This window comes from Carica papaya, chromosome 3 (genome assembly GCF_054855325.1).
Source record: "Carica papaya isolate Zhongbai chromosome 3, ASM5485532v1, whole genome shotgun sequence".
NCBI classification, from domain to species: domain Eukaryota; kingdom Viridiplantae; phylum Streptophyta; class Magnoliopsida; order Brassicales; family Caricaceae; genus Carica; species Carica papaya.
Genome location: NC_142311.1, coordinates 31,925,494 through 31,938,849, shown reverse-complemented (window position 1 = coordinate 31,938,849; position 13,356 = coordinate 31,925,494). Strand labels below are relative to the sequence as shown.

Genomic DNA, 13,356 nt, shown 5'->3' with positions numbered 1-13,356 from the left:
CTAATACCGAACGGGGTATGGAGACCTTCTGTGTTTTGGCGCCCATACCGGACGGGGTATTGGGACGGTCCGTTTCACCCTCATACCGGACGGGGTATTGAGGTTCATGATTTTGGTGCCCATACCAGACGGGGTATGGGGACGGCTCTGGAATCAGGTTATAATTGTTAAAGGTTCATGGGTAACTGAACCCCTATGGATCCCCATGGATACTAGTAGGCTGATAAATGAGGAAAATGTGTTGTTTAATGATTGAAATACAAAGGCGTGGTAAGTATTATGTTATACAGTTCATATGATTTTATGATGATGATAATGTTATTGCTTTCATATGTTATTTTATGGATCTCACCGAGGTAAGTGGACAGTAAAGGTTTTTATGTTAATAAACGAGTTTATTATAAATTATGCTCCATTGGTCTTTTTTGTGTTTTCTACCTACCTTTACCTCCGTGGCGGTGAGATAGTGTGATGTCTTTACTGGGCTGGTGTAGCTCATTCCTTATTTAACCATTTCAGATCAGGAAGACATTGTTCCTGAGCCCGTTCTGCAGGAAGACGGCGAAGGGGATGCCTAAAGACTCCGTAGTTATATTTATAGTTCTTATTTTCGAGTATCTCTTTTAGTTAGTTTGTTCTTTTATATTTTGAGCACGTTTTTTGTTTTTATGTAAGGGATGTTAATCAAAATTTTTATTCCGCTTCCGCATTTGACATTCTTAATACACATATTTCATTCTAAATTTTCGGGGCCGTTACAAAGGCAGGTCGTGGTGAGGCTAGCCCTCAGTTGGTGAGCCATAGTCGCACCCTTTCCTCTCGATCAATATCTTCTTCTTTTGTAAATAAAGACGAATCGATGATGGGTTTTACAAGTTAAGTAAAAAAGAGTAGTTGAAACTGTCGTGAATCACCTCATTAAGGGTAAGAGTAGTTTGTACTCTAAATTCCTAGATTTAAGCTAATATATTTGATTTAGATCATTATTTGTTATAGGATCGTAATAAGGATTGACTGTTGATATTGTTGAAGGAATATGTGATGATTGAGCAAAACTTGAATTGGTTGTGTTATGTGATGAAGATGGCAGCTGGAATTGAATGTGAAGTTCAATTAGGGTTTTCAAAGGTTGAAGAAGATGAAAAGAGGCTTCATGTGGGTCAGGTTGATTGTACCGTGAGGCCCAAGCTTGATTTACCCTAACGGGTCTGAGCCCATAAGGATTTGTAGAACGGATTTAGTAATTAATTTGGAAGAGGAAAATGAAATTGAAATAAAAGGGTAAAAATATATCTAAATATATGATAAATGTGTAACCCATAAAGAGAGTCGGGTATATGATGTAATACCTCAAATTAATGTTAAAATATTTAAAATTAATGTATAAAATATAAATTTTAAATTTATGAATTTTTATTTAATGTAAAAAATTAGCAAAAATAGGTGGAAGATGAAATTGACAAATATTTTGGAAAAAAAGAGTGAAAATTTGGGTTATAGGGGTGTTTTTTTAAAAAAGAATCAGAAACTGCATGTCAAAACGCAATTTAAAAAAAATGTGTCACGTGGGACCGCCCAGTCAGTATCCGCGACGAACCGGAGCACTCTGCGTGGCAAGGCACACTGACACGGTGCCACGTGAGAGGCCATGCTGGCAATCCGCATGCTCGCAATTGAACGGTCCGAATTTGTTTCCGCACGCGTGGACAGTCCGGATCCGTTTCCTCCTCAAGTGCGATCGGACGATCGTGATTAAATGCGATAAACAGTTCAGATTCGTTTCCTCTTTAAACGTGATAGTACGGTCTAGATTAAATTACGATTAACGATCTAGATTCATTTCCTATTTAAACCCGATCAGATAGTCGAGATCAAACCCGATGGATAGTCGAGATCAAACCTGATGGACAACCCAAATTAAAGGGAGACAGATATAAATACCTCACTTCACACCAAATACTAACCCTCGCCGCCAGCCCCCCGCCGGAGAAGAAGAACCAGTCGTCGGAAATGGGAACCGACTGTCACCTACCGCCGTGCTGGAGCCACCTTCGACCGCCAAAAAAAGTTTTATTCGCTTGAAATTTGATTTTGAATACCTTCATGGTCAAATCGAAGCAAAAGGACTGGCAGATGAGCTAAAAATTTCTGGTAAAGCCTGACAGCACCGCTGCAAGAAAAATAAAAAATCGCGTCTGATGAGGCCCTTCCAAATTCCCATTTCGTACAATTTTTTACTATTGTATTCACCATTCTATTTTTCACAGGTTGACAAAAAAAAAACGCTTAACCGCGAAGATGAGCCAGCGGAGCCGCCACACCAGAATACCCTTCCTCTGGTAACCTTCTATTTTTCATCTTTTTTTGGCCAACCGAGACTACTTAATTTTTTTCCTCACAGGGATGAGTATAAAACTAGCCGAAATCGACCGAAACTGGCTGAAAATAGCCAATCCGAGGTAAACCGCTGCCATGGGCGGCGGTGCCGCCGTGCCAAAATTTCAAAATTGGTCGGAAAAAGGTTTTAACACCAGTTTTGGATTTTTTTTTGGGTATTTCTAAGTATTTGGATCGTGTTTTAACATCTGAAGAAAAATTCAGAAAACTTGGGGACCGTCAGTAAGTGTAATTGAAAGTTTAACGTTTCAGAAATCGATTCGAGTAAGAATCCATCACCTTACACTTTATTATAGAATTAAAGTTTAATTATAAATAATGTGGTATTTTGTGCAATTTAAAAAATCTCGATAATTAATCACATATTACTAATGGAGTCAGAACCGGTTATTTATAATTGTTTATCCTATTTTAACTTATTAATTGATTTTATAGTTTTAAATGCATGATAATCAGCTGGAGTTGGTAAAATGATTCAGTTGTGGTTTCTTGATGCATGTATTTTTTGTTTTGCGTGATTTACAATTAAATGGTGAAACTGGAAATTAAATATTAACGGAGAATTATTTGATTAAGTAAATAAATGAATAGTAGCCTTACTAGATATCCTGAGAGATGGTGGACGGACCATGTGCATAGGGAATCCTACCGTGAACGTTGTCTCATATCGGACAGGGTATCGATAATTGGTATTTTGGCGCTTATACCGAACAGGTTATGGGGACGGTCTGTTTTACCCTCATACCGGATGGGGTATTGAAGGATGATATTTTTGACACTCATACCAAACGGGGTATGGGACGGCTTGTTAGTTGTCAATGTTGAATAAGGGTTCACGTATAGTAAGAACATCCCTATAGACCTCCATGAATACTAGTAGGCAGATAAAAATAAAAAGTTGTTGTTTTGGTTAATTGAATATGAGATTATGATATTGTTTGTGCTATTGTCTCTATAGGTCAGTTTTGAAAATTTCACTACAGTAAGTGTACAATAAATAATTTTACTTATAATAAATAAATTACTTAAATTAAGAGCTTCATTAGTTATTTTTATGATTTTTACTAACATTCATTTTTGTATCGATGAGTAGTGTTACATTCTTACTGCGTTAGTGTAACTCACTCTTTCATTAACTATTTCAGATCAAGAGTACCAAGATCCAAATCTCGATCCATAAGAGGGTTGCGAATATGATGTTCAGTTGTTTACTTTCCATTTATTTCTTTGATTTTTTGTTGTTCTTTTAGGATGATCATTTCCGTAGCCCTATTGGGTATTTTGAATTATTATGTAAGGAATATAAACCCTAATACTATTATTTCGCGTTCGCATTCAATTTATAATTTATTTTCTTTTATGTTCTGGGCTGTTGTATATGAAGTTCATAAGTAAAGAGGGCCTAGTGAGGGGTCCAAACTTTTAGTGGATTGAATCTAATGAAAGGAAAAATAAATAAATAAATATAAAAAGAGGGAAAGGAAAACCCAACTCGAATGGGTTGAGCTCGTAGGAAGAATAAAGGAATTCCAATGATGAATTAGGCCAAACTTGAAGAAATTAAGCAAAAAAAAAAAAGGAAATTAAATCTAGTGGGCCTAGCCTATAAGAAGGGAGGGGATAAGAGATTAAAAATTTCAGTGAGCCCAACTCTTATGAATGGGTTAAGACATAAGGAAAAGATTTAGTTTGAGGAGGCACCGTCGTAGGCAACGGAGCCAGTGCCGAAGCACGGTGGCGCCGCCGTGCCAGAATCCTAAACCAGCCCCATAAAATTTTTAAACCCTTATTTTTTGCATTTTTTTGGATATTTCAAGATATGTGACGTATATTTTCGATTTTCGCAGAAAAAATCTAAGAAATTTGGGAACTGTCGAGAAGTGCAGTGAAAAAATGGTGTTTTGAACACCGATCCGAGATAAAAATCTCTTACCATTTCTCCCATTACGGTTAATTAAAGTTTAAATGATAATAAACGGTAAAATTTGTGAATATTGGTAACCCTTAATTAATTAAATACAGGTTACCAGTGGAGCCGTTAACTGGTCAGTATGTAATTGCTTATTTTATCTATATTGTTCATTTATTGCTAAGCTGTCATTGTTTGCTTACCACATGCACTTTAATTCATAGATTTAATTGGCTTCTCGTTCATTAGCTTACTTAACTGTTTTATCCTATCTGTTGATTGGTTAAAAATAAATGTCACGACAACGTTTTCTTAGTGATTAAAGTACCAAATTATATTGATCGTTCAATTGTCGTTATAATGTCCTAAAATTATAAAACAAGATTTTTATATGTAATTGATGATTAGCTGATGATGAAGATATATAAGTGGAAGGCTGACTGGGTGTCATGGAAAAGAGTGTACGGACCTGGTACATAGGGCAAACCCTATCATGAACATTACTTCAGTCGAACGGAGCTGAAAAATCTCATATCGAAAGGAGTTTGGAAGTATTTATTCACCCTCATATTGAATGTAGTATTGAAGCGGTGGTATGTTTGGCGCCCATTACCAGATGGGTATGGTGACGGTCGGTTGTTTAATAGATTGAATATTAGATCCACGTGTAGGAGAAACCCCCTATAGACCCCCATAGATACCGATAAGTAAATAAAAATGCAAAGTTTGACTATTATTTTTTCTTAGAATGTCTAATGAATTGTTATCTTGATTATTCCCTTTACATGTCGTATTTGAGAACCTAAAAGATGAGTATGAACTATGTTTCTAAAATTAAATGAATTTACCTAAAAAAGTAAATGGCTCCATTAGTTGTTTTGTGATCTTTACCAACTTTTAACTTTCCGTATCGATTGTTAAGTGTTGATATTCTTACCAGATTAGTGTAACTTATTCTCCTTATTTAACAATTTCAGATCATGATGATCAAGATCCGGATTTTGAACAACAAGAAAATTAACGACTAAAGGCTGCCTCTCATTGTTCATCAGAGTTGCGCTGTAGAGGTCGACCCAATAGGTTATAGTTGCAATTCTATTTCTATTATTTTAGTCTCCTTTAAGAGATATTCCGGTAATCTTATTGTGTATTCTAATTTAACTGTGTAAGAAATGTGAACCATAAATTCTTAATTGCTTCATCTTATATTTTATAAATTCAAGATTACCATTCAATTAAATTTTAGGTCTCTACACATTGGGCTCCGTGCCACTTCCACACAAGATCCTACATCCCACCTGCATAAAGAGAAACATCATTAATAAGGAGAGAATAAACAAAATTGACCAAAAATATATCGCTCGAGGAAAGACCCTAGTAGGGTTTATCAGGTCCCTTCTCTTTATAAGGGACAACAACAAGAACCAACTTAACCAAAACACTAGCAAGAAGCCTGGTGTGTAACAAGTCCCAAATTTATTGATCTTCTAGAGTAACCAGTTCCCGAACACTTTGGGAGAGTAATGAATCCTCAATAGGTTGTAAGGTCAGTAGTTTAAAAGGATCACAATCCCCCAACTAATTGTCAACCCAAAATTTAGCTCTAGTGCCATCACAGATATGCCAATAAATACCCTTCCTAAGATTGTCTCGCAGACTATTAAGGTTTCTCCAAAAGCGGCACCAGTCATTCAACTTCGTCGTGTGTCTAAAAGCACTATCCCAATTATACTTGTGCCTAAGATGTAAAAGTAAAGTTTCATCTTTTGCAATTGATAATTAACCCTTGTTAAAATTCTTTTCGGTAACTTTAGTACTATATATTCTTTAATTATTTCGTAAAGAAATAAAAAAACTTATTTTAGAGTACACATACATGTGTCTAAACTTCTAAACACCAACACATGAAACTTTAGGTTTAACAAAAATAAAACTAAAAATTAAGAAATATAAAATAATAATCTAAAAAAAAAAACTATACTGATTTAACACAAAACGGCCAATTATATGTGAATTAAGAAGAAAATTAGAGGTTATAATATCAATTTGAGAAGTCAACTAAAACAATTAATTAAGAAGTCAAAGAATGGTTCCAGATGTATGATTCATAAGTTTATTTTATAATTCCCCATCACAATCTTGCCAAATCATGAACATCTAAAAATAAGAAAAATCTTTGATTTATATATCTTGAAATAAAAAAAGTAAATTAAATTAAACCAATTAATTAATTAATCTTTTCTAAAGTACAGAAAGTAACCTAATTAATTTAGAAGTTAAAAAAAAATCATAAATGTGTGTGTATATATAGCGTTACAGATTCATTGGTAATATCATGAATCTCATATATATATATATATGAGATTCATGATATTACCAATGAATCTGTAACGCCCCGTTTTTTTTTTCCAACGGCGTGAGATAAACAATCCTATGACCCAACACGTAAATTTCATACCCATAGCATCCCACATAAACAAAACTTGTCCACAGTTCATTGTTCAAACCCAATGTAAACTTGCAGTCTACATATACATCAAATAACAACACCATATCATACATTTCCAACAAGTCAATATCCATACTAAGATAAACTTTTACAGACGGCAACCCGCCACAAAGAAACTCTTGCCCTATGGCGCTAAAGACCCTACGTAACCAGCAACTCAGATCCTGGCTCCATTCCTACTTTATCTGTGAATGACAAGAAGTGAGTTCACATAACTCAATACGATAAAAATCAAGTTGCAGGTGTAATATGCAGTGACAAGAAATTTAGTATATCTATATGCATTTCTCTTACACCACCCAAGTCATGCCTTAGGACCACCCTACAACTAACCGTCATTTACCTACCTCGAAAAACCAGCTATTCAATAACACATACAACAACAGTAAATCCAATACCCCCATAAGTACCCTGTCTATACCAACTACCTCCTGCCTCAAAACTACCCTAGTATAACACCAGCCCCACTTATCCCGGTAGACTATTTAGGTTGCCTATCAAACGTGACTCCCCGGCCGAAGTCACACCCTAAGCGCCCCTGTTCACATTCATCACCAATATCGACTACCCATACGCCATTCTCTACCCCTCAACCCTATTAGGCCACACACACACACCATTATCTCGTGTCACCAACATCGGCGACTCACATCCCACACCTCGACCCCAAGAGGCCACACACGCACACGAATACTATTACTGCACGTCACCAACATCGGCGACTCATACTCACACCTCCACCTCTCGACCCCAATGGCCACTCATACACACAATACTGTTCTCACATGTCACCAACATCGGCGACTCATGCTCACTCCTCCACACCTCAACCCCAATAGGCCACGCATGCACACAAATACCATTATCTCACGTCACCAGCATCGGTGACTCATACTCACTCCACCTCACGGCCCCAATGGCCACTCACACACAATATCGTTCTCACACATCACCGACATCGGCGACTCATGCTCACTCCTCCACATCTCGACGCCAAAAGGCCACGTACGCACATAGATACCATTATCTCACGTCACCAGCATCGGTGACTCATACTCACTCCACCTCTCGGCCCCAATGGCCACTCACACACACAATATCGTTCTCGCACATCACCAATATCAGTGACTCATGCTCACTCCTCCACGCCTCGACCCCAATAGGCCACGCACGCACACAAATACCATTATCTCACATCACCAGCATCGGTAACTCATACTCACTCCACCTCTCGGCCCCAATGGCCACTCACACACACAATACCATTCTCGCACGTCACCAACATCGGCGACTCATGTTCACTCCTCCACACCTCGACCCCAATAGGCCACGCACGCACACAAATACCATTATCTCACGTCACCAGCATCGGTGATTCATACTCACTCCTCCACCTCTCGACCCCAATGGCCACACACACACACAATACCGTTCCGCATGTCACCAACATCGGCGACTCATGCTCACTCCTCTACACCTCGACCCCAATAGGCCACGCACGCACACAAATACCGTTATCTCACGTCACCAGCATCGGTGACTCATACTCACTCCTCCACCTCTCGACCCCAATGGCAACACACACACACCAGTACTATTATCTCACGTCACCAACATCGGCAACCCATGCTTACTCCTTTACCTCTTGACCTTATTAGGCCACACACACCAACACTTCACGCATACGCGGGCGATGTTCCCTCGCCAACCTTTAAATTTATAGCAACTATACCAACCTATCTCCCCTCACCACACTCCCGCTACACCACTACCAATGCGCCCCTACTCTCCCACCCTAAACCACACTCTATAATCCCCTCATGTGCCATCCCCATCTCTAGCAACTACATTCTCATCCCCCTCTAAACCTACCTCTCCCTACTATTTCATATGCCTCTTCCCTCACCCGAAACTCCTCATACATATCGATTCATATTCCATGGTCCCCACACTCCTCACACGACCTCCCCTCTCTCCCACGGATCTCTCATACGCCCCAACAACTCCATCCTCTCCTTCCCACGGCTTCCTCCGCGAACGTCTCTGCCATTCCATCCTACACTCCACCTCTCAGCTCTGCCTAGCTACCTACGGACTACCTGGCCTCTGCAACCTGCAAATAACATCACAACTCACATAACACCTACACAACCAAAGTTTTTACCGTACCTCTCATTTCCATTTTCCTTCCTCTTGCCGATCGCACCGTTCGCCGTCCGCGACCCTCTTCTCTCTCCTTTCTGCTCCTCTCCGCTCCGATTCCCCTCTCTCTCTCTTCTGGAACCTTCTTCCCTCTCTTATTTCCTCCTTCCCGCTCTCTTCCTTCCTTGCTTTTCTCTTTTCTTTTTTTTTTTCCTCTTCTTTTCTTTCCTTCCCGACCCCCATTTATATCCTACCAGCTTACTCAAAATGACGTCATTTTTTCCTCTTCAAAACGGCGTCGTTTCCTCCAAACAAATTTTTTTTTTTCTTTTCCCTTTTTCTGGTTACTACAGAATCATAACTTATTAGTTGTTTTTTTCTATTAAAAACGAATAATCAGATTGTCTAAAAAAATTTAAGTTGAATTTTTAATTCATTATGATTATTCATATTACTATTTATTTAATTATTTATATATTTTAAATCTGTAAAATAAAGTATAATAATGAGATATATAATAGTGAGATAATCATTGTATACATCATTATTGATTGATACCAATTAATTTTTTTAATTATAGTATTATTGCAAGAGAAAAAAAAAATATATATATATATACACTATTATAACATATTTTAAAATATAGACAAATCTCACAGAGATGTCATAAAAATAAGCACTTGATACTAAGCATTCATGTATGTCAATTTTGTCATTCATTTAAAAAAAAAAAAAAAAAATTCAATGCAAACTTTTGTAATTCCAGGATATCTTTATATTATAAACGAGATAAGTTCAACTCTGTTCCCACAACCAAACAGCAGGCAATTTCTTGATTTATGCATTGGATCCATAAATTGTAATTCAGACTTCAACCCACCTACCCAAATTCCATTTCACTAGCACTACGATACTCATTTTGTCCTGTCATTGCTGCTTTGGCAATGGTGGACAACCAATATACATATATATATAAAATTAAAAGGATAATTTAAATTTTTTTAATTCATTCTAATTACTCTAATTAAAAAAATTTAATTGATAGAAAATATTTTTTTATTAACAAATATAATAAATTTATTAAAATATAAAATAATTTAGTTATTTTAACTCATTAACTAGAGTTATAATAACTATATATTCTATCATAATATAATATATATAATGTGGGATTGAAGGGTATGAAAATTTTGAAGGTGGGTTTGGTTTGTTTCTTATCCTAGAGTTCTGCGTGAGTGATAGAGGTGTGTTGTCTATATATATATATATATATATATATATAAAGTAGTACTAAGAGGGGGCCATATTTTGAAATTGTGCTATGTTAAAGTGTCTTCATTTCTCTAGACCAAATCTAGTGAGGTTGTCTATTTACCATCCAACAAATCTTTTCTCTCATAAAAAAAAAAAAAAAAAACAAGGGAGAGAGAAAGCTATCAAATCCTTCTTTTTATTATGTTTATCAAAATTAACCAAACACAACATATAAAAATCTAAAAAACCTAATCAGAATTTTCAAAGATATTTTATTTTCTTGAATATTTATTCAACTATATTTATATATTTTAATTATTTGATATATATCAAACTTAATGTGTATTATAAATCATTATATTATGTGTGCATTTATAAATATAATTTATATAATCTTAGAAAGTTTCAATAATGAAAACCGAAGGCCTTAGTTTGAGCCTCATGGCAGTTGCAGGCCCAAGGAAAATTCAGCTTTCGACAGATGAAGAATCTCTTTCGTACTCTTCCCATTTCTTTTCGTCTTTACCCAGAAAACCAATTCCTGGGTTTGCATACAAAAGCCCACTTCACTGATCAGCTTCAGAATTGCAAAGATTTCGTCTCTGCCACGTTTTTTCATACCAAAATCCTAAAATCTGGGCTTTCAACTGACACCTTCATCGTCAATAATCTCATCAATTGGTACGTTAAGCTCCAAGAAACTGAATATGCACGCAAATTGTTCGATGAAATGCCCGCACCAAATGTGGTCTCCTGGACTTCGCTCATGGCTGGGTATGTCCACGAGGGTCAACCACAGATTGCTCTCTGGGTGTTTAACAAAATGCGTCAATCTACCGTATTACCTAATGCTTTTACCTTTGCTACTTTGGTTAACGCTTGTTCCGTCTTGGCTGACCTCAAAACTGGGAGAAAGATTCATGGGAATGTTGAGATTTTGGGCTTGCAAGGCAACCTCGTTGTCTGCTCTTCTCTTGTTGACATGTACGGAAAGTGCAATGATTTGGAAGGAGCTCGGCGGGTTTTTGATTCGATGGGTTATAAAAACGTGGTTTCTTGGACGGCGATGATTGCGGTGTATGCCCAAAATGCAATGGGGAATGAGGCGCTTGAAACTTTTAGGGCATTCAATATGATGTTGGGTAGGCCAAATCAATTTATGTTGGCTAGTGTGATTAATGCTTGTGCTAGTTTGGGTAGGCTTGTTTCTGGGAAGGTAGCACATGGAGCTGTGGTGCGCGGTCAACATGGCTCGAATGATGTAGTTGCTAGTGCACTCGTAGACATGTATGGGAAATGTGGGTGCATCAGCTATTCTCATAAGGTTTTTAGTAGGATGGAAAGTCCTTCTGTAATCCCCTACACTTCTATGATTGTGGCTGCAGCCAAGTATGGATCCGGAAAGTTATCGATGGAGCTCTTTAAAGAAATGATTGATAAAAGAATAAAGCCAAACGAAGTTACCTTTCTTGGTGTTTTGCATGCTTGTAGCCATTCTGGACTTGTTAATGAAGGCCTTGAATACTTGAATTCTATGGACAAGGAGTATGGGATAACGGCAGATGTAAAGCATTACATTTGTGTCGTGGACATGTTAGGTCGGTCTGGTCGTCTTGATGAGGCTTATATGTTAGCCAAATCTCTCGAAGTAGGCTCTCATGAAGTGGCACTTTTGTGGGGTACACTTCTTTCTGCTAGCAGGCTTCAAGGAAGAGTAGATATTGCTGTTGAAGCTGGCAACCGGCTAATAGAATCCAATCAACAAGTAGCAGGTGCATATGTTACACTGTCCAACACTTACGTGTCGGCTGGGGAGTGGGAGATTGCTCGTAGCCTTCGCACTAACATGAAGCTTAAAGGTGTCTACAAGGAACCTGGCTGCAGTTGGGTTGAGATTAGGGACACGATTCACGTGTTTTTTGCTGGGGATGTATCACACGAAAGAGAGGATGAGATTGTGAGATTGTTAAGGGAATTGGAGAGGAAAATGAAGGAAAGAGGGTACAGCAGAGGTACCAAAGGATTGGTGTTTGTTGATGTTGAAGAGGAGGAAATATTGGGCTTGCACAGTGAGAGATTGGCATTGGCTTTTGCCTTGCTAACAGTACCAGAAGGAACTACCATTAGGATAATGAAGAACTTGAGAATGTGCATGGATTGTCATGAGGCGTTCAAGTTGATTTCCGAGATTATGGAGAGGGAATTTGTAGTCAGAGATGTCAATAGATTCCATCATTTTAAGGACGGATCATGCACTTGCCTGGATTTTTGGTGATAATTAAGTTCACTTCACATCGTATTCATGCAGTTATTTCCCACCAAAGGAGTGTAAAGAGAGAGTAGCAAACTCATAAGTTGAATCCTCTCGGAATTGAGGAAATCATTTTATTTGTACATCATACTTGTATATTTTGGATGATATACTCCGGCCGGGCTTTAAATTCTTGGACACCAACTTCTTCAACGAGTTGGTGACTACTTCTGGGAGAAATAACGCAAAAGAAAGAAGTGGAAAAAGGAGAGATATAACAAGCTACAAAAATTCTTAGCACAATTGATGGCTACTAAGATTATTTAGGAAAAGAATTTATAGAAGACAATCATTATGAATTAGCATATACTGACAAGAAGCGATGATGAAGAAACATAAATCCATATCAACACATTTCGTACGATGGTAATTCAAAAAGGGATGAGGCCCAATATAAACATTTATCATATTTTCACTAAAATATAAGAAATGGGAACATAAGTTTTATGTTTAATATTACCTCTACTCCAATATTGAATTTCCTAGGAATGAGAATTTTAAGTATCATGAATTCAACTAATAGTTAAGAGTAAGAATTTTCAAAGTAATGAACAATGTTCTTGTGATTTACAACGGGAAGAATTATATTTTATTATGAGTAATATTGTTTTGAGATATCACTTTATATAACCATATAACATTAGACATATTTATTTGCGTTGCTTTATATATAGCTAAATAGCATGGGGCACTTAAAGTTGAGAGGAAGACAAACAAAGTATCATTAAATAATGCTTAGATAAGTAGACAATATTTAAGTTATAATTTATAAAATCTAAAATTACATAACATGAAAATTACCAAGAAACACATTCTCTAATACTATTTACAAAA

The 13,356-nt window shown here is 37.1% G+C and overlaps 1 protein-coding gene across 1 annotated transcript; it reads left to right on the top strand.

Moving 5' to 3' along the window:
• Nucleotides 1–10,613: 10,613 nt before the first annotated feature.
• LOC148268570 (Tetratricopeptide repeat (TPR)-like superfamily protein) lies at nucleotides 10,614–12,675 on the top strand. The gene has a single exon (XM_088216541.1). It carries the CDS (start codon nucleotides 10,693–10,695, stop codon nucleotides 12,484–12,486), a length of 1,794 nt encoding a protein of 597 aa, XP_088072667.1. The 5' UTR covers nucleotides 10,614–10,692; the 3' UTR covers nucleotides 12,487–12,675.
• Nucleotides 12,676–13,356: the final 681 nt, after the last annotated feature.